The sequence below is a fragment of the Homarus americanus genome, unplaced genomic scaffold, assembly GCF_018991925.1.
Source record: "Homarus americanus isolate GMGI-L3 unplaced genomic scaffold, GMGI_Hamer_2.0 scaffold25483, whole genome shotgun sequence".
NCBI lineage: Eukaryota > Metazoa > Arthropoda > Malacostraca > Decapoda > Nephropidae > Homarus > Homarus americanus.
The window spans coordinates 1,442,813-1,466,271 of record NW_024726235.1 but is presented as its reverse complement, the minus strand read 5'-3'; the positions used below and the strand labels follow the sequence as shown (position 1 = coordinate 1,466,271).

The 23,459-nt window shown below is 36.1% G+C and overlaps 1 protein-coding gene across 3 annotated transcripts in view; it reads left to right on the top strand.

Annotated features, from left to right (window-relative positions):
- Window positions 1-23,130, top strand: part of LOC121865408 (synaptotagmin-14-like) — a 76,759-nt gene extending 53,629 nt beyond the window's left edge. The window contains exons 9-11 of one of the 3 annotated variants that reach the window (XM_042364776.1): window positions 5,352-5,432; window positions 14,611-14,752; window positions 16,833-23,130. In XM_042364776.1, the coding sequence (XP_042220710.1) occupies window positions 5,352-5,432; window positions 14,611-14,752; window positions 16,833-17,030 (421 nt within the window). In that variant the 3' untranslated portion in view covers window positions 17,031-23,130. Of the gene's footprint in view, window positions 1-5,351; window positions 5,433-14,592; window positions 14,753-16,832 lie in introns of all 3 variants that reach the window. The other 2 variants (XM_042364775.1, XM_042364777.1) reach the window with 2 other exon arrangements.
- The last annotated feature ends 329 nt before the right edge of the window (window positions 23,131-23,459 follow it).

Below are 23,459 nucleotides of genomic sequence, written 5' to 3'. Positions count from 1 at the left end.
TTAGATGTATATAAGGACTTAGGCTATGATATAGTGGGATTTTAAACATTGTTCTGTAAGTACGGTATGCACATAGCATGTGTTTCGACTTACTTACAAATTTGACTAAAGAATGTCCTCAGGAACGGAACCCGTTCGTAACCCTCACGAATTTGTATTTCGCAAATTATCACAACTCCACTGTAATTCGTATGTGCAATTTCTTGAACCTGATTGTTGCTCTTACTAAAGTGAAATAACTGAATATACTGCAAAACTGTTGTTGTTTTACTTTTATTTATTTGCTGTGTTTTTCTCATATTTCTTAATAGCAAAATTTCTTGCAAAATAAGAAAAGGTTATAAAGAAAATACCCCTGTAACAGAAGCTGTTATGGGGCTGCTAAAATTTATATAAATCTTCAAATTTTTAAGATAAAAAATTTAACTTTGAATTATTGATAATGAGAAGTTTTATAAATAAACCAAATTACCTCCAGTGATACCAAGAGAAAAGTTACTGGTTCATGGGTTAAAAGCTAAAATTAAATGTGTAAATGAACTTTTTATTATAACAAAGATCTTCTCTGGGGTGGGCCTTCACAGTTCTATAGGTTAAAGTAATAAATTCTAGATCTTGTACATCTTTTAATATTGGGCCTTATGTATGTGTACTTGGGATGGTTGTTACTATTAGGTGGTGGTGGCTCTGTGAGTCAACTGCTGCTATGTATGTGCTGCATGAAGTTTGTTTCATTAGGCAGTACAGGTAGTTAATGGACAGTGTCACATTACAATATCATTGCCCTTAGCATAGGAAATCCTTTTTAATTGATATAAGGGACAGGTTAGCTTTAATATTTTTTATGTGCACCTATACTATTATTGATCTATAAGGTCCATTATAAAGACATTCCATAATCTATGTCCGTCATTTATTTACAGAATTTTTTTTATGATTTGTTCAATTACCACAAAACAAAATTGAATAAAATAAATTTGTGAACATAACAGGATAAACAAATTAGTCATTCATCACTTATTCACACTTATGATAGCATGAAATTTTTATTACTGTACAGGTTCACTAGAATCATATCACAGAATTTCACTGAATGGGAATTATGAGACTTCGTGTAAAGTCTCCATGTTCCCTGATGCTTAATGTTAATAAAAAAAAAGAGTTTAGTCGCCACCTCCCACACCTTACTTGTACTATCTATACCTGGAAATTATCTAAATTTTTGCTGATACTGTACTTTCATCTGAGTGAAAATTTGCTAATATTGTAATTACCATAGATTTTGTGGTTAATTGAATCCCAGACTGTTGAGTTTCTACTGTTTAACCAATGAGTATGGGTAAATGATATGTGTTTCTGTCAAATATTTGCTTTCATTTCTTTTTCACTGAGCTTGGGGAAAGAATGCACCAGTCTATATTAAGCAGACATGCATGACTGCTTGCTCTTTCAACTCATCCCTGTAATGATATGGTTTTGCCAGATCTGTATGATACCCGTCTCCAACACCATATCCCATCCACGTGAAATTTAGTATAAACTCAATTCAACCATGATATGAAGTTTGTCTCAAAGGACGCTGCATGAATTGTGATCCTGTTACGTTGAAGGAGATCTAACTATGATACTGTATATGTATTGTGGTCCTCTTTCCAGTGTAGAATGATGGGTTAATATCCTTCCAATGTAAAACAAAGGATGAGGTCATCTGTAATGAAGTTCATTACTGTATTAAATTCTTGTATCACCATAGATCAGAGGCCCATATCCTGTATTCACCATGGAAAAAGAGATCAAATCTTCTTTCATCATTGAATAAATGATCACATCCTCCATTTATCCATGAAAAACTAACCAAATTGTACATATGTTATGAACAGAGGATCAAATCCAAGTTCAGTATTTATGATGGAATAAGGAATAAAATCCTCCAATATACCGTATATATGAAACATAGAACCCAATCTCCAATTACCATAAATCAAACGTTTTGTCCAAAATGCAACAAGCACCAGAACAATCGGTAACACTGAACGAAGTATTATTTACAGCAACTGGTGTCGAAATTAGGTTTCATTTTTTTGATGAAAAATGTTACTTTTGCTAGCTGCACACCAAAGGAACAGATAAAGCCTTTCATCATTTAACACACAACAAAATCCTTCCCTAAACTGAAATGGAAGATTAAACCACAAGCAAGAATCACAATCATCATGAGTGCTATACTAACTAACATCTCTCATTTATTACCCATCAGTACAGTACTGTACAGTATACAGTATTCTTTCTGACTTCCTAACATACAAATTGCTATAAATTACAGCAATTTTTACAAGTAAACAAGGAAAAAAGGCAATCATATATTGTAATTTTCAGAAAATTTAAAATAAATTTGAGTATACTGTACAGTGTTTAGCAAAAATACAAAGCAGCAATATCGTAAATCAATTTTGTTATAGTTTTCCATCCTTTCAGCAAATAGAAATATTCATGATGAAAATGTTGGACCTCTAGGCTCAGTGTGACCCCATTGCCTATTGCACATAAAAATGTAATTTACAGTACAGTACTTTATTGTTAATGATTGCTGAAGAATATTCAGAGCTTTTTGCATTTTCTGTATGCAGCAATTTTTTTTTATTTACATGCATGGGACCATTTATCTGGCGTGCTTGGGACCTGGGGGGTTTCATGATAAGGGTTCTTCCAGAATTTGGAGTGCCAGGCCTAAAATGTACAAAATTTTGAGTAAACCTTATGGAACTGGCTTTAATTGTTCACTGTAACTTTAAAATGTAAAATTATAGGGACATAAACAGCAATAACAAAAACATATATGAATAGTACAGTAGTAATTAAAGCTTAAAAAGAGCAAAAATGTTACACTGTACAAACTGCATCATTGTCATCCCTGATACTCTCCATAACAGGGGTGGATCCTGGGGGGGTCTGGATCCCCCTTTTCATCAGAAAATTCCAATACAGTACTTTTTCTTTAATGCAGTATTCTACTCAGGCATTTTTTTATAGTAAAAGGCAATTACTATTGACCTCAAAATATCTCCTAATATCAAGTGCACATGGCCTGAAAATGCCCATGATATTGGTCAGATTTCAAAAAATTTCCGTGGGGCTTACAGCGCCTCCCCACCCCCTCCCAACCTTCCCAGCTGGGTGGGCTTGCTGTGCGTATCATGTTTCCCCACCCACAACTTCTTGGAACCCCCCTTTTGATATTCCTGGATCCGCCCCTGCATAGCAATTCACCAGTTTCCTTCGCAATGGTGCTCTGCCACCAACCCTCCGATCTCTTCACACACTCACAACACAGCTCCATGGATGTAAACCCGTATATACATACAGTAAAACTTTATACCTTATGATAATTATTTCTTTTTGCACTTTATTTATGTAGGATTGTGTGTGCATGTAACTGAGTAAAGAAAATTAAGAAAATTATGCGTATCTACCCGAGTTGAAAAATAATATGCCCCGAATGCCTTATGGTAATTTAAAAAACAAATTAAAATCTTTTATTACATGTAAGATTGAGTGTGCAAAGGTGGATCACCAGACTTGTGCCTGTGCAATGGCACCTCAGTTACCCAGTTACCTTCAGTTGCCATGCTTATACTATAGGTAGGCAAGGGGTGATTCAAATGAAGTTTATAAACAGTCAAGTGTTCATAACTGGAGCTGGCAGATGCCCGCCCCACTAGGGATCACAGCTCAAGGTTGAAGAAGCCACAAGTTTGGAAAATTGTCAGGGCAAGCTTTTTTGGAGTGAGAGTTGTAAACTTGATGAACTTTCTGCAAGAGTGTTGTGACAGCACTGAGTGTGAGCTCGTTCAAGATCATTCAAGACCAAACTTGACCATCACTGGTGCAGGTACAGATATATTCTGGAGCTATTACATGCCCAGTAAACCCTTGTTAACTCAGAATAAATGGGGTTCTAACTATTCCATTCTTCCAAGTCTTTTGTCCCACCCCATTACCCAACTTTTTGGCCAAATAACCTACCATAGTCAGTAAAATGCACAAAAAATAATGCCTACCAGCACTGCAGGTGAAGGATGAGGATAATTCAGGCTTATGGTGCTCTGTGGTAGGTGTCAGAGGTGATGGGGGGGCTCACTGCACTACAGTACAGTACATTTCAGTTAACAAGGGTTTACTGTACTTGACAACAGTGTATAACAGAGACTTGACCGACCATCCAGGCGACTTACGAGCCGATCAGTGGTGAAGAGAATAAAACTAAATAAGGTAAAAGTATGTAACTGAGTACAGTATAGAAAATGAAGAAATTACATATACAGTCAACCCTCGCTTTACGCGGTCCCACTTTACGCGTTTCCACGTTTACGCGGTACCCTGCCGAACACGGAATGCTCACTTTCCGCGGTGTGTGTACCCTTTTACGTGGAGAGTGGCGCGAGCAGGGTGCGCACAAGGTCGCCCAGTCATCAAAACGTTACCGAGTTCTTCACCCACCACAGCCGGCCCAAGTCAGTGATAATGATAGTGATGATATGGACTTATATGGACTTTGAGGGGTTTGACAAAGAGGCCCTGCAAGCCTCTGTGGTGGATAGTGATACAATTGATACAAGTGATACAGGTGAGGGCCAATAATCTGCCCTCTGCCTCGGAACCAACCCCCCATCCCCATGTGCCCAGCCATCTTTTCTACTAATGTAAGTGTTAAAAAACCGAATATTATTGATATTTCTCTTAATTATTAATTGTGTGTGCATACCATCATAAAATTAAGACGTTAATTTTACTACAACGTAGGTATTGTGTCTGAAAAAGTGGAGTTTGGGGGTCGGCCCGGTCCCTATTTCAATTAATCCCATACCGGTGTGTTATGTTGTTCACTTTACGCGTTTCTCACTTTACGCGGGCCGCCGTGGGTTCAATTGACCGCGTAAAGTGAGGGTTCACTGTACCTGTATTTACCCAAAATTACGAGTTGAAATATAACCATAACATAACATATAGTTCACAGGTGGGGATTAGTTAGAAATATCCCTGCTCAGCCCGGGAATTACTTTTGGCACCAATTTTAAATGATTTTTCCTCAACATAGCCTTTTTTTTCTTTTTTTTTTTTACCATTCCAGATACTGGGACACCAGATGAACAGTTCCATCTATACCTGTATAATTGACAATTTTTTTAGCATGTTTGTAAATTATGCAAGGAAAGTACAGTATTAGTTTAATATTAAGTTAAGTGCTGTAATTATGGTTTGTGAAGGTACTGTAGTAAATCTCAGAGAACAGTGTTGTAAGTGAAGGTGGCATAACCATCTAGCTGACCTGCATCACTCCCTATGTGTTGCAGTAACGACGTGGACAGTGTTATGCCGCCGGTGCTGTGGCGCGTCTTACCCCGAGATATTCGTCGAGTGGGGCCAATCATGAGGTTCATTAGCCGTCACTGTACCCCATCTTAATTTAGTCTTGACTAAGAAGAGCCTCATGTTAAGATTGCCCAGTGTTAAAATAGCCCCACTGTTAAGATAGCTTCATGTTAAGATAAACCCATATCAGGGTATCCCCAAGTCCAGATACCCCAAGTTGACTTAGACCTAGTTCTTTCTCTCATTAGCTTGGTAAATCAGTCATTGGTGGTTAATAGTCATTTTTTTTATGACTGGATTGCCAAGTACTAAGTCCTCTCCATTACTGTATACACATATTTCATAATGAGAAAATAGAGATACTGGTATATACTGTATTTTCCAATTTCTTAAACAGATTGAATTCATGTTATCCTTTTGAATGCAGAATTATGCAACAAGGACTTTTAAGTAATGGTGAGGACAAGAGACTGCCTATAGCAGAACCCTCCCTTCACCCACTGTGAACTAGCACTAATAGTGAGGATGAGACCCCAGGTTGGGCACCCCCATCCCACCCCATTATTTTATAGTAGTGGCATTAATTGGAAAACCTCCTCATTGTCTTTCCCAAATTTAAAATTAGTAGGGATGATGTAAGACCTACATAGGGCAGGTTCCTCATCTTCCCTCCATATTTATAGCACTTCTAATAAAGAAGAGAACTTGTTTTCACATTTTGGCAGTATGACATACCAGGCCAGGAAGAGTACAGTATTAAGCTATGGTCATATTTAATGTTGAAAATACTGTACCATAAATTTCCATATTCTACTGTAAGTTATCAGATGATGAAATAAATGCACAAATATGAATTATAAATGTCCTCTTACTATAATCGGTGCTTGATGACAAACTAGCTAATTATTGTCCTCAGAGGAAAAAACAAGGAATTCAATACCCTAGACTTATATGCCATGGGAATCTGATTCCTACTGTAGTTCATCTACGTGGCCCAGTCTTGAGGTTCACAGCCTCTTGCTATCTGCTCTCACACAGATCAGTTCATACAATATCAGAATCTCCCAAAATTGTAGAGAGTCTAGTGCTGTCATAAATCTTACATATTCCATAAAGTGTACACCATCACACTGGATCATTTACCTTAAAACAATTAATGTTTTTTGGGGTAATTTAATGATGTAGATAAGTGTTCTTGTAACTTTCTCTTGAAATATAAGAACTGAAATATGCTTAAATCTTTTCAAAGAAGCATTCTGAATTATTGATATTATGGTAGAGAGCTCCATGTTGAGCTTGTGATATTTTCAGACTAGAATAACACAATTAAATAATCTTCATTATAATTTTATGGGAGGCTTCCAAGGATAGGTTAGTGTGTATGTTCAACACACTAGTAATCAAACTGACTGTATAGGATCATGCTTGTTAAAGTTGTGCATCACTGTTGATCAATATATGAATGTTGGTTATAATGGTATACAGTATATATTTTCTGATAGCTGTGTGTCTATTCAATACTTATTAGACAAACATTATGTCTCAAGAAGACCTATAGCCAGGATATGGTATGTGCTCATTGACCTGCATGATCTCATTACAGTCAGTTATGAGTCTGCTTACCTAGCTCCTTTTTTCTTTAGAAACTCTAATTAAGATTTTGCATTTTATGTTTTATTATTGTTTGATTTGGGTGTTATGCATCCAGTGACACAAATGGTGGTGCATGTTTTCCTCAGTAACATTGTGTGTAAAATTTAATGAGTTCTGTGTAATGTTACTGTAACATTTACTAGTACAGGTGTATTATCTTTTTCTGTACTTCACTGTTAGTAGCCATGCTTTACATTTTCACTACATAGGTGACATATCTTATGGTTGTGCTATAATCCATTGCACTATAGAAGTTTTAACATTATTTTCGTACTACAGAGCTATTAAAAGGTATGTAAACACAAGGACGTTATCACTATAAAGACATTCAAGAGACACTGGCTATTTTGTTGAAGCATCATACATTTAGTTCAGGGAAGTCAAATATTTTACTCCTGCCAGTCAAATCAAGTGGACTTTGGTTTTGTACATTTCAGAGATTGCTCAAGCATTGTCCATACTGCAGTTCTTCAGAGGTATTGTTATTATGTAGTGGGTCCCTCTGCTTGATATTACAAGAATGAAGTGAAAAAAAATATTTTTTACAGCCCAATCTGGAATGAAATCATATTAAGAAAACTTGGACAGAGATTTAATTCTTATCAGTTACATATTGGGTTTGTGGGTGAGAGAAGGTTGGGTTGTGTATCAAGAGAAAATCTTGCACACTTTTGAAGTGAAATGTATGTGTTACTATTATCTCTCACACAGCAGAGTTAGGGGACTGGGTTGTATAAATGGGTTTTGTCTGCTCCTCTTTCAGAATTTATAAATCAGAGCTGTTTCAAATATTTTAATCAAAGTTTGTATATGATTAACCTAGAAATATAAAAGGTACCCTTTGCTGAAAAGAATATTGTACAGTACAATACTCTAATTTCAGAATGAAAAGAAATAGGGTAGAGAGCAGATCCAGGTTTATGCAGGTGGTATGAATATGTTGAGAAATTTAGAAGTGAAAGATTGGTAAAAAGAGTGTACAGTATAATTTACTGATGGATGATAGGATGGAGAGGGGCAGACCATGGGAAGATAGGTGAGAGATGCTCTAATAGTGAGGGAAATAAACATTCAGGAAGCAGCAATATGCACGAATATTAATGATTTTTGGGAAGGTTGTGTATGGTGAAAAGGGTAAGCCAATTGGATATTTGGGGGACTTCTTGTGGAAGTGGATATTATAGCAGAACACATAATTTACTACAGTAAAAATTAATGATTACAGTTAATGGAGGGAAAATATGTGTGTGTGTATATATTTGTTCTTAATTCTTATCAAACTGCATTTCTCCAAGAAAAAGTTTGTAGTGTTGTATTTAAAAAGATTTTTTATTGACTTTCAGTACCGGTAACTTTCAAGATTTAAAAAGTTATTTTTATATACAATCCATATAGCCACATGTAAATTCATGACAGCAAATTTAACAGATTAAACGAAGACTGAAAGTAAGTAGGTAGCCTACTGGAGCTAAGCAATTGGCTTTTTTAGAGGAAATCATCTCAATTGCTTCAATCAGTTTGTCAGTCTTTTCCGGCAATGAAAGCTAGTCGATTATATAAGGGATTTTGAACTTAAGATACAGTATATTTGCAAATTGGTTATTTGGTATGGAGATGGTGAAGGAACACCTGATGTGTCGCACTGTCACCCACTGTCAGATACAAAGTACAACTGGGAGTGTGTTTTAGTCGAAGGTGAGGTACTTACCACCTTCTGTTACCTCCCTCATGCACATAAATAATAATAATAATAATAATTAACGGTTTATTGAAAGAGCTTGGCAGCCAGAAGGCTGAAAATATACAGTTACATATTTGGGGAATGGGTTTCGAATTACAAATAATATACAAGTAACATAAGTGATACAAATAAGATATATTATATAATAACTAGATGGGGAAAAGCTCAAACTACAGTTCATTTCAACACAGTGACAGTGCAAGGAGTAGTGTTTACTGGGAGTGAATACACTGGTTTATTACAAGCTATTGCTAATTTTTACAATGGTTGGGACTGATCAACTCACCATTAATTAATTTAAGGTTCTTAGATTCTTCGGTGCTCATATTCTTTGTGACCTTATCTATCCAAATTTGATGCATCCATAATTCTGTGAAAAACACAAGTTTTTGTTTGTATGCCTTATATCAGGTTAACACATCATGAAAAATTTTTTTCAGCACAGTACACTGTATTAACAAACTTAAGCTTTTCATGTGCAAAGAAGTCTTGAACTAACTACTGAAGGGTTTTTATATAGGACTTTGTATTTCAAAAACACCTGGAAATATTGTTCTCATTTTTTTCCCTAGACTGAACAAAGTAAAAGGAGATAAACATTGTGTCAGTCAAGTTTCTCCAAACACACATTTCCAATTTTCCTATCAAAGCTGCTGTCTTAGGCACTGCTGTTCATAATTATATTGTTGAGACTTGATGTGAGCTTGTGTCTGTATGAATACTTTACAGTCTGTATTCCATGTAAATGCCTAAATTAGACCAAAATTACTCACATTTTTGGATTAAGTAAATCTGGTTAGCTTTGGCCTTTGGGTTCAATTTTTAGGTGCTGTTTATAATAATACAGTATAAGACTTGGTATGTGAATACTTCTTAATGAGTACTTTGCTCTCGTGCCAGATAAATTACTGTGAATTACGTTTCATGATTGAATTAACCATAAAGTACAGTATTACATTTAAATTGTTTCTAAAATATCTTAATCAAAATGGGTCACTGTGACTTACAGTTTATGCTTAAGTAAATCCAGTCTGGTTTTATACTGATGTCAGTTTTGTTGACCTTTTTTGTGTTATCATAAGATTCCCAAGACAGTGCAGCAATATACAGTCAACCCTCGCTTTACACGGTCCCACTTTACGCGTTTCCACGTTTACGCGGTACCCTGCCGAACACGGAATGCTCACTTTCCGCGGTGTGTGTACCCATTTACACGGAGAGCGGCGCGAGCAGGGTGCGCACAAGGTGGCCCAGTCATCAAAACATTACCTAGTTCTTCACCCACCACCCACCACAGCCGGCCCAAGTCAGTGATAGTGATAATGATAGTGAGGATATGGACTTATATGGACTTTGAGGGGTTTGACAAAGAGGCCCTGCAAGCCTCTGTGGTGGATAGTGATACAATTGATACAAGTGATACAGGTGAGGGCCAATAATCTGCCCTCTGCCTCGGAACCAACCCCCCATCCCCGTGTGCCCAGCCATCTTTTCTACTAATGTAAGTGTTAAAAAACCGAATATTATTGATATTTCTCTTAATTATTAATTGTGTGTGCATACCATCATAAAATGAAGAAGTCATTTTTACTACAACGTAGGTATTGTGTCTGAAAAAGTGGAGTTTGGGGGTTGGCCGGGTCTCTATTTCAATTAATCCCATATGTTATGTTGTTCACTTTACGCGTTTCTCACTTTACGCGGGCTGCCGTGGGTTCAATTGACCGCGTAAAGTGAGGGTTCACTGTATCCATTTACTATAGCAGCTAGCCAGTGAAGTTGTAATTTTACATATTTTGGAAGCAGATTGATTAGTAATAATTAGTGATTGGAAAATAATATTCATATAGTACCTTGTGAACTGAAGAGAACAAGGCAATCCAAACCATTTTATGATAATTTTGTCATTTTCCTGACCTGGCTTTAAGTTATTTCTATATCCTATTGTGCCTTACAGGTATATAGGTATACTTGTACAGTATAACATCAGCTATCATTATTCACAAAAGTTCACTTCCTTCTCCAATCTTGTCACTAAGGTAGATGCACTTAATGATGGTTTTATTATAAATTGAGAGGTTCATGATCTGTTCAATAATACCTCCCCCTTTTTTTGTTTGGCATTGATTTTGTAAATGTTGCATTGAAAATACATAAAGTAAGAAAGATTTTATTGCCAGAAATTAATTGTCTGGGATGAACAAGGTGCTATACTGTACTGTTGAATTAACTAACTTAAAAGACAAATGCAAATAATTTTTCAAGTCTTTTTTTCAACTTCTTTCCTATTGAAAGTAAGATTGTACACTTCATGCTCCTGCCAGCCAGAGGTGAAAGTAATTTAGGTTGTGTGGTGTGTACATATACATGTTACTTTACTTTATCATCTTCGCCACCAATCAGCTCGTTACCCGGTAGTCATTTGAGAGGTCAGTTACATCTCTGTTACAGTATGCACTGTTGGCAAGTACTGAGCCTGTACTGGCTGCAGAATGTATCTGTACGTGCGCCAGTGTTGGTCAAGTCTGGTCTTGAATTATTTCACACTCAGTGTTGTCACAACATTTTCTGGCAGAGTGTTTCAAGAGTTTACAATTCTCACTCCAAGAAAGTTTGCCCTCACAATTTTCTGGACTTGCGGCTTCTTCAACCTTGAGCTCTGACCCCTTTATATTCGTCCTTCGTGACATCTTGAAGAGCTTGAAGTTGTATCCTCTTGTGATGGTGATGCATGACAACACAAAAAAATGGCCTGGGTTCATGTTTTCCTTCCCTTTCAAGATTTTGAATGTCTCTGAGATATGTCCTATTGTGCCTTGTCTGAAGAGTTGGTAGTCCTAATGCCCTCAGTCTATTTAAATGAATGAAATACTTTAGCTCAGCAATCATCTCACTCGCTCTGTGTTGCACCTTTTCTAGGGATGCTAAGTCTTTCTGGAGGTAATGTTTCCATGCCTGTATACAATAACCCATATGGGGATGTAAGAGATGTAAGCAGTATTTTCATATCTTTGTAATTGAAGGTACAACTTGTTGCACTGTCTTTAGTGACTGATCTGTCACAATGCCAAGATCTTTTTCCTTATCAACAGTATCCAGGAAAGTGCTAGTAGCAGAATAATTCACTGTGATTAAGTTTGTTGTATTCTATGCAGTCTTATATTTTGTAATGTTAGAAAATATTTGTCAGTCTTGTGACCCTTGAACACCTCAGACAGATCTTTTTTCATGGTTGCGACATCATCTTGACTTGCCACCTTTCCAAATATCGTTGTATCTTCTGCAAACTTGACAATGTAGCTCATTATACTTTCATCATTATTACCAATTCAGATCACAAACTGTAGGAATCCAAGGATAGATCCTTGTGGTACTCCACTAAGAAGTTTTTTCTATTCTGATTGTACTCCATGTTTGACCATGCTCTGATGGCTGTCTTCAAACAAGTTGTTAATCCACTTCAACATTTTGCCTGTGGTGCCATATGTCTGGGGAAGGCAGCCAGGGAGTGTTCCAGCTGGCCTGGTTGCTAAGGCAAGCGTTGAGGGGGCTAGCATCCCTGAGATGCAGTGTACTGTATACACTGACTTGTATCATTTTTGCTCTTTATATTTTTTTATTATTGTATTGTTATACAGTATACTGTATATGCTTTCTGATTTTAAGTTTTAATGTTGCAGTGTAAAGGAGTACAGGGAAAGCTACTTTTAAGGGTTAATCTAGTGATCTGAACAGAGGCTCCACAGCCACTTAAAGAAAAAAAAAAAAGTCCTTTTACCTCTAGATCCCAAACATGCCAGATAACTGGTCCCATGCCTGTACAACACATCCACTGGTAAAACTTGGTCCATATATTCTGATACCATTTCAAGGAAATGAATAAGTTTGTCAGGCAGGATTTTCTCTCCACGAAACCATTTTGTGAGGTTTTGATAAGCTTGTTCAGTAAGGTGTTATATGATGGTGTCCCTCAAAATTTTATCAAACAGTTTGCATATTTCGCATATTTCTGATATTAGGGTGATTGGCCTGATGTTTTCTGCTGCATTTTTTCTACCCTTCTTGTGTACTGTGGTGACGTATAATATACCTCATTCATAGGAATATATTACAGTACCACATTCCCATATTCTAAAAGATTAATCATCATTCTCAGAGGAGTAAAGGATGATTGCTTATTCTACAGGTATCTACATATTGTGACAGATATCCTTAGGTCAGTCAGTCACTGTAAAAGCTTAGTGGCTGAAGTTACATGATCATTTACCTGTCGGCCAGTCTTGGAGATTAAATGTTATAGTTAAACAAATAAAATACAGTATTATCTCTGTTAGCTGGAATCCCTCAAACCCGGAACTCTCCGATAGCCGGAATTGAAATTTTCTTGGAAAATCGTTCCCAAAGCCGGAATTTTCCAGAAAATTACTACTTTGGGAACAATTTTCCAAGGGGCACATTTTCCAGAAAATTATGAAGAAATGTTTCCGATACCCGGAAAATTCCAGGGATGGGGAGTGTTTTCCGGGTTTGAGAGATGAAAATCAGGTGCATTTTCTGGAAATTTTGATGAAAAATTTTCCAGTACCCGGAAAATTCAGGAAAATTACGGGGATGGGGATATTTTTCCGAGTTCGAGAGATTTAATGGATATTTTCTGGAATTTCCGAGAACATTTTTCCGTTACCCAGAAAATTCCGGGGATGAGGGATTTTTTTCCGGCTTTGAGAGAGCTGTCTCGTTACCTGGAAATCTCTCATTCCCGGAAGTGCTCTGCACCAATTGTTCCGGCTAACAGAAATATCACTGTATTACAGCACTAGTAAATCATTATTTTACCACTTTGAAAGGGGAACGAAGCCAGTGCCTTTTTAATACCTCCATTGTTTTGAAGAATTTGTCCTTCATTGTCCAGTGTTAGTGTAGAAATAAACCAGAGTACAGTACCCAGAAGAAACCTGTCATGTTTGGTAATGTCACACTGGATAACACCCTTCTCATATATAACCCAGGGATTGAACGTGAGAGGCAGTGGTGATAGGCAAGCTCATTTATTGTCTTTGGAAAACACAACCAAGTCGCTTCATATCTCATCCGAAAAAATGGAGGTAGTGGTAGTCATATTTCTTTCCCAATTGGCTGAATTGGGGAAGTGTGGATTTAGAATTCAAACTGTATTGAACACTAGTGAATGGAAACTACTATATAGTGAAGTACAGTACTGACTGGTTTGGTTTAAGTGTAGATATCGTGGCAGTTATCACATTTCTTAAAATTAAGGAACCATTTATGATGACTATGTGTGTTGTATGTGGTAGCAGCAAGGCAGAAAGAGAGAGAGAAAGCTTTTTCAGTTGCAGTCACTTTCTGACTTTGATGCATTATGGTTCATGAGCTGTTAATCTAAATCATATTTTAATTTATTTTGCTATTCAGTACATTATCATGGGATAATAAAATCTTAAACATTCCTTCATATGGAATAGGTGTACTTAGACTACATCAGCAAACCAACTCAGGATTCTTTATGCATCAGTACAGTCTTACAGGTAGTTTAAAAGTGTGCTGGGTAATACTAAACAGTTGCCTTGTCAATCACTGTTGTTCAATGTACTTCTGTCCTGTATATGTAAAGCCTTAGCAGGGGAGTGTATTCCACACACACCATACTGCATATGTACTTAGTAATTATTGTAGCTTTCTTCCTATTCTTAAGCTTATTAGTTTATCTGTATTGAGGTAAAAGTTCTTTACTGAACTCCCAACTTAACATGATTCCCATAAAGTAAAACTAAACTGTTTGTAGTAATCACTTGTGCGATCATTTACAGGAACGGTGATGATTTCAGGAATATGGCGAACACCCGAGCTCCAGACACCTATGTCAAGCTTGTTCTCATGTCATCCAGTGGCCAGGAGATTGCCCATAGCAAAACCTCAGTCCGAAGGGGCCAACCTAACCCACTGTTCAAGGAAACCTTCATGTTTCAGGTGAGGGAAAACTGTGTTCAAAGTTTTGGAAATAAATCCTGTACAGTAATTCAGTTAATGCTAAAAGATGGTGAGCTTTTTGTGTGAGGTATTTACATCATCACCTTTGTCTTATTGATTATTGACAGTCAAAGAGAAGTAAATTCAAATTGTAGTTTTTCAAAATAATGTTTTTATGTGCTTAATCACACATGAATCTATTTCGCTACTTTTTAATGTAAACAAAGATTTTATTTGCAAGGGAAGGAGAGACTTTGCATATCAGCGCAATTCTTATATTGAAAACTATTTTGATAATTTGTTGGCTGTTAGTGAAAAATTTGGAAGGACTTCCATTAGATATATTTTGAACAATGTTTCATGAAATAGGATATGGGGTTGTGTGGTAATAATACTAATAATACTGTAGTAATAATAATAATAATGATGATGGTAATAATAATAATAAGAAGAAGATACTGCATTAATAGAGACCGAATGCAAAAAGGACCTGCGTGTGTATGTTGACAATGAACTGAAGTTCTTGGGCCATCGTGAATCAAGCAATTAAACTAGTAGGTCTTATAAGAAGGTTGTTCAGACATCTAGATGGTCTTTTCCTCGTAACGATCTTCAGAGTGAGTTGCTTCCCCACCTGGAGTACCATCACCCTGTCTGGTCCCGGGATATGCTAGGGACTGTCAGTTGGTCGAAAATGTCCAAAGGAGGGCCACCAGACTGGCGTCTGCACTTCGGCACCTCAATTATCCAGAGAGATTAGAGCGTCTGCAACTGCCTATTTTATACTACAGATGGGCAAGGGGTGACCTAATTGGGGTGTATAAACATCTGAAAGGGGACTACTCAGGTGAATATCCATACCTGGAGCTGGCAAATGCCTGCCTCACAAGGGGTCACAACTCAAGGTTGAAGATGCTACAAGTCCAGAAAACTGTGAGGGCAAATTTTTTCGGAGTGAGAATTGTGAACTCTTGGGAACAATCTGCCAGACAGTGTTGTAACGGAACCGAGTGTGAGCTATTTCAAGACTAGACTTGACCAACGCTGGGGCAGGTTCAGATACTGTAAATTCAGGAGCCACTACATGCCCAGTACTTTCCAACAGTGTGTAACAGAGACGTGACCGACTGCCCAAGCGGCTAATGAGCCAATCAGTGGCAAAGAGGATTAAGGTAAAAGTAAAAAGTTAGGTGTAAATATTATTCACCATTAAGCTTGAAGTTTCAGCCATTTTGGCCCAAAATTGGATTTTGTTCAAAATCTCAGTACAGTATAGGTACTCATGAGCTTGCTGATTCCAAATCTATGGTCTACAATTCGATTGCAGGGTAATTAGTGGTCAAAATGATGCATGGAATATTTTAATGACATTTTTCTCAGTGCAAATTACAATACTCACCAACTATGGGTTTCTGAGGTGATTGATTGGTGTCTTTGTGTTCTTCTGGATGTACTTAATTAGTTAATCCTATTAAATTTAAAGTCTGAGAGAAAAGTCATATTTGGGCGAATCACGATCTTTGGGATTTTCTTTTAAATTCTGTATAGGTACTCTTGAGCATGATGATCCGAATCTATGGCCTACCAAAAAAATAAAAAATAAATAAAAATAAAGTAAGAGAATAAGAATTTTATGAAAATCTTTGAGTAAAATGTAATTCTGAACCTAACACAGAAAAATATTTTGAATACCGAAGAAGGATATTGGGAATTTATAAGAAAAGAAGGTAAAACAAATGCAAATAAAAAAATTATAGATGCGTGAAGATAGCGATTATATAAATTAGAATACTGTACAGTATTTTGATAGCACTCTTGACAAAGCTGAGGTTTTTAAGAGTTGTCATTAACAAAGACAACATAATAGCATGGAAACATAACACCATAACAATACTGTACTGTATAAAGGCTTGCAGAAGACATGCATCCGAGATGGATTTTCTGAGCACTGGCTATGGAAAATTCCCTTACAAGTGAAACTCATCATCTTGAGGATTATCAACTACAGCCATTTTCAAAGTTTTTTTTATAATTTTTTATTATATTTAGTGGTTAAAGTTATTGTTTCAATTGATTTCAGGTGGCATTGTTCCAGCTTCCAGACGTTACCCTTATGGCGTCTGTGTACACTAAGAGAAGCATGAAAAGGAAGGACATGATTGGCTGGTTTGCCCTTGGTCTCAACAGCTCAGGGGAAGAAGAGTTGGCTCACTGGAATCAAATGCGAGATTCCAAAGGGGAACAAGTTTGTCGTTGGCATGTCCTCCTTGAATCATAGATCCACTGGAAACATCACTCTTCATAATCCTATAGTTTAACATGCTCTGGGCCAAACATGAGGGGAAATGAAGTTTTCTTTCCTGAGAATATTATAAAGAATTTTTGAGTCTGCCTTTATTTGCAATATTCTCAGGGGATGGTGGATTCATGCACCTCATCACCTCTCATCCATGAGTCTTGAGGTCCACTTAAGTTACAGCCTACCTTGAGTCTTTCCCTTATTCTTGGTCACATTTGGGTCTCAGGTCCTCCTTGACTCTTGTCTTCTTCTTGAGTCTTGGTTTACACTTGAACAAATGATGTGGTCACTAGCGCTATGCTAGAAGTGCACCTTGAACTTTCATGAATGTAATATTTAAGAATCTCACACGGACTTAAATTCTGCCTCACAATCTCATAATTCAGTTTATATGGGGTTGCTGGTTTCTGTTTTCTTTAAAAAAGGTCACTGTACTATGGACTAAATTATACAGCAGATAAGTCTGGATAATAGAACAGTGAGTACATTGTACCCTGTTCTTTTGACTAAATTTTTTTTTAAATTTAGCCCTCCTGAAATCATAGCTGATACATTGTAATGTAAAGGTTCTAATCTGTGATTGTTTCAGAGTATATACATATATAGATACATACATAGTATATTGATTCAAAATTACTAGAAAGTATAAAGGTGGAGCTGGTCTCCTTGGATATATCGTCCCTTAACTGTACCTAATGGTGTTGTAACTTCATATATCTACTATAGCTATAGAACCCAGCCCTGTTGTCTTGACTTACTACCTTTACGTCACAACGAGTTTAGAGAACCTCGAATGGTTACTTCTGAGACTGAATCATGTTCATTGTTGTTGATGCATTGAGTTCCTCAAGTAGTGATTTCAGATTATGCCCAAGGGGGTATTTGTATTTTGACTTTCTAATACACATTGAATCTTTATATGCTTCTGATGGAAGCAGATGCCTTTAATCATAAGTTAAGCAGGCTATTAATATCTGTTTAATTGTTGTAATGAAAATTAAACATGGATTCTATACTTCTTTCCCCACTCTCAGATGTATTGTTTTATGTCTTCCTCACTCCAGATTTTTTAATTACAGTACTGGTAAGATTAAATTATTTATATTGTTGTGACATCAGGAGCCAGCACACCCTGCAAATCATTATTAGATTATAATACTGTATACTTACCACATTTATTTTTTCATAACAGCATAACAAGCATATCAGTAGCAGCAACATTTGTGCATAATTTTTCAAAATGGATACATACAGTACTTCGCACATAACTTTTAAGCAGCAACTGCTGTTCTATAAACTACAGTTACTAAAGAATCTTAACAAAGGAATTTATATTCATATAGTATAAAGAACACCTAAATTCATTTTCACAAACTCCATGTGTCATATACCGGTACATATGTATTTGCAAGCATCTTTTGTATAAGTTTAATATTTAGACCAATTATAAGTTTTGACATTTTGATACAGTATTGCAAGTGTAATGGAATACTGTACTCTACTTATTTATTAGTGATTTTTTGTCAAGTTATTGTAATGTACAGTAAATGTATAAAATATTCATACAGAACTACAGTACAGGTACTGTATACTGTATTAACTTTTTCACCTCTGATATTTATTCAGTGAAACAGTGATAGTAATTAATGTTTTGCTCTGCCTCTCGTTGCTTATGTATAGGGTGATCTCAAAAGCACTGGACTTTAGCAGAGCCTGAATAATATCTTCACATTAAAAGAAGGACAATCAGATTACACCATGGAGTTATCCAAATTCACTGATTAGGACGTATATTTTGTCTTGTACAAGGTGACTTACTGGCTGATTGATGATCTATATGTACATATTAGCAACTTCTGGACTACTAGAAGAATTTTAACATTTTAAATGGGTTATGCCTCACAAGCTCACAAGCCTTACCAAATATTTTCAAACTATTTGAATTGTCTGAACTTGTCCGGTTGATGCAAGGCTACTGAGCATTATCCAAGCAGGTTTTAGTGTTTGGCTTTTCAAATATTTATTGAACCAAGGTTAAGGGTGAGCACTTTGTGGCTTATACTGTACAGTATATGGAAAGCTTAGTACTGTGATGGTGTGGAGGATGGATTGAGTGCTCAGCTCTTGAGTTTCATGCAAGAAAAAAGAGAGATAACTTTAGATTCTATAATCTGGAAGCGACATGTTGCACAGTTTGCTTATGGAGATGTTAAATTGTTTGGTATTATGCTGCACAGATCTAAATCTTAGAACTTTGGCAGTTTTGTGTTATACATAAGCACAGATTTAAAAAAAAAGATTTATACACATGTATTTGAATGAAAATGCTTTTAAATTGCCATATTAGGAGTGTAGCTGTCTTCCATGCATTTAAAGAGGCTATCATACAACCAGTGTTGAGTGTTGAAACTAAACTCACCAAGGTTGCATTATTTGTGGGGTTTTCCTTGAAGGTTGTATTCAAGAAACAAACTTTTTTATAATTTTTTTAAGTTCTGTAATATAACTAATGAATTATTTATACTACTGTACTCTGTTTTCCATTTTACATGAAGTAATGCCATTGTTTGTGTGTATTGTATCGCATCGACCAGTTATAATCTCTTGGTGTAAAATCTTGACGATTTTTTTTTTCACTTCCTAAAATCTTTTACAGAACAGTATTGCATCAGTCTGGAGACTTAGGTACAGAGTTAGCACTTGGAATAAGTCCTGTGACCAAAAAAATCTGTATTGAACATGATTTTTTAACTGCTAAGTCACAAATATCAGTTACCATATTTGCTCTTAGTTTTATTTATTAAAGTGAAGCATTCATATGTTTATGATAATTTCATATTTCTAAGCAGTTTCTGTTTTCATTGAAGTACTTTACACATGGCTTGCATTATGCTTTATAAAGAATAATACACTGGCATATAAATCTTGTGGCAAAGAAAAGGATTAACTGTGCTTATTACTTTTCTGGGGTTAAACACAGCTGCAGTTAGGTAGGTCTGTCAGGGATGACACCAATTGTTTGAAATACTGGGGATTGGATGCAACATAAATTCTAGATGAATACTAAACTAGACATCAAGCATACGAAATTAGTGACTAGAAGCACCAAATATTATGGTGAAAGCATCAAATTATGTATATGTACTGTAATGGAAATGTTTCAATGATAAACATTGTACTGTATTAGGGGTTACAGACAGCGCACTGGGGATTACACACATTAGACGAGACTGGAAACACCTCTACAGGGATAGAGACACCACATCAGATCAGAGATAGCTGAACTGGGATTGACAAAACTGCACCAGGAATATAGATGTTACAGCAAGAATTGATCAAAGTGACATACTGTACGAAGGTTAAGAGATTCATGTAATGTGAGCTAAACCTCTGTTTTGGAGGATTCTATAAGACAAGAGTAGCTCATCTTTCCTCCCTCCTACAGCCTGTGAAAAACATCTTCTGTGCTTGTTACTTTTAAAGTGTACATTTTCTAGTGTTACATTTATTTTTGTACTGACATTTCCAAATAAGTCTGTACATACATAAACTTCTTGTCGTTTTGCAACACATTTATCAAGTATCGTGTTGGAAGTCCTAGTCATTACAGACTTAAGCTCTATACTGTATGTAAACATATACATATTCGGTATATACATATTGTGTATGTACATAATGAATTCAGTTTACATTTCTCTCCCTCGCTCCCATCGCCAGTACGCTTATTTGATGCCTACTGCCTGTGTTAGTTATCATTCTCAAGAAACCTTGATATGTCACAGAATCCCGATAGCAAGTTTTGTGGCCTCGGGTATTAAGTGGTGACAAACTAGAGTGGTGTAGACTATAAGTGGTACGAGTAACTGTTTAGGGCTAATACTGCAAGCCTTCTCTGTTCTCTGTTAACTGGATAGACTGCAGTGCTACCAGTCTAAAGTATGTAATTAAATGCAGTAATTTAATATGTTGTATCTCAATTGTGATGTTTGCTTGTCATTCAAATACAGTACTGTACCTGTATATGAATTATATTCATGGAAATAAGTTATAACAGTATTTAGATTTGAGACTACATTTAGACCTATAAAGTACCAGTTTAGGTTCCACCAAATTTCTTAAAATTGAACCATTAACTGCCATGATAGATCAAGGTTTCTTGGACTATGTAACAAACCAGAGTGGGCAAAAGTGAAAGTGATGCCACACGTGGGTTTGTAACAAAAGCACATTTTTGCTAGGCCTCACGCCTGTGACCATGTCAATAGTTATCATAAATGGTTCTGTAGAAATTAGTTGTTGTGATAAATAATTAGCTTAATAGCAACATTCAATGCAACTAATGATAATTAGGCTGGCGTATTTGTGTTGGGAGTGATCCAATCTGTGATCTTCACGCTCATACTCTGGCATCAAGACTTCACTACTTATAGTGCGATGGAAAATATTTGAGTGTAGGGAAGAAACTGATGTTTTGATGTGAGTATTTTGAGAGGTGAGATGGACATTCACATAAGTTACTTGGATGTTTTTAATATGAGTAGTTTTATATGTATTTATGTGTCTCACAAGTGCATGATGAAACATCAGTCACTGAGATTTTGTGGCTTTCTAGTTCACTGGACTATGAATCCAATTTCTTTAATATTGTTTTTCAAAGTTCCTTACCCGGTATCTTAAAGTGACTACAACCCATCTTAGTTTAGTAATTATGAATCTGCTATCATCATTAAAAAGCACCAACAGGGATTACTGCTAAAATGTTTTATTATACTTGGTGGTCATGATATAGAATACTTTAACCATCAGAAACCATATAAATATTGCCATAAGTCTCTGTTCTTTCTAAATTCATGACCAAAGGTAAGAGGTGACATAATTCTATATTTACCTTGGTAGCAAAACTTTTGTGTATGATCTTCCCTGCAGGAAATAGTTAAGATTCTTTAAAATTTTAACTACATTGAAGACTGCTCGTTTCTCGCCACTGGCTACAGTCATGCTGTGAGACTTGATGGTTTGAAAGTTGTATTTGTTTTAAATCATAAAAGGATTGTTTGTAGATCTTGAATTGATTGATAATATTGGAATATCACCCAATGCTTGTTCTTGGGTTACCTATATTTTTATAAATGTATTGTATTGATATCACTCTGAACATGAGTGGATGAGAACAAAATATATTATTGTTGTTACTTTAGCCTTAGTCTGTATAATGATTAGTTTGTTGGGAGTACAGATACTGTAGTATAAATGGGGTTGGTGGGCTGTTCATATGGTGGTTCTGGGTCAAGCTAGACTCCGTATAATGGCCATGTTGATTGTGAAATGTTGTGATTTATGGTGGCTTATGGATGTAAGGGTTGGTGCAGTTTCATCATTTTAAATCATGATATTGTGCAGTACTATGGAAAATGCAGGTTATGAGGGTGAGCTTTGCTGAAGATTAATTTGATGATTGTGGTGTGGTGAAGAGTTTGAGCATGTTAAACAGGGCTAGTAATATCTTGCAGTGACAAAGTAAACATGAGGTAGTACATTTTTTGTCTAGAATACTATCAAAATTTTCTTGATCAGTGTACAAAGTTCTAAGATCAATGGAATTAGGTATCTTATCCATCAGTCTCTTGCTTTGCACTAACAGAAAGTCAGCTATGTGGTCACTGTCATGCTAAGTGTAATGATTGTGATGTTTCATGGCATCATTCATGAATGCTGAGTAGGTACTGTACTTTAATGAGATTGAAGAAAAAGATGTACGGTAATAGGTTATGATACCAGTGATAAATTTGAGTTGGTAGTCATTGGTTGGTTTCAATAGGTGGTTGTGATCGCATGTCGACAAACCGTGAGAAACACCTTGCACAAAGCTTTATGGTTGATTTTTGTACCTTCAGATACAGAGGCATAGAGTATACAGTACTGCTCTGAAATTCTTGAAGCTTTTAGATGGAAACAAATTTTGTAACCTCACCAAGGATGTATAGTCAGTTTTTGTTACCTTGGGTACTATGATAAGACCCCCCCCCATTCTATAAAAGGGGGAATTTATTTGTGATTTCTACAGAAAATCATCTTTATTTCAAACTTTTGTTTTAATTCTTCTTGAAGATTAAATGTTTTCAAGCAATTATGTCTTTACATACATTAAATTGGGCAATGAAGTAAGTCAGAACTGGGTATTCTTAAGAGTTATATACAGGATGAGTTTATTTGTGATATGGTATCAATATTCATTAAACTTTATGTGTGAGCCAATGAGCTGCAGGGGGGTGGGGTGGGGCTTGTACCATCAACTAAAATAAAATAAATCTGACTATAAGTAAGATACTGTATAGCTCACTGTATATAATAAAGATCTGAGATATACAAAAAGATATCCACATTCACATGTAATACAGTATTACAAGG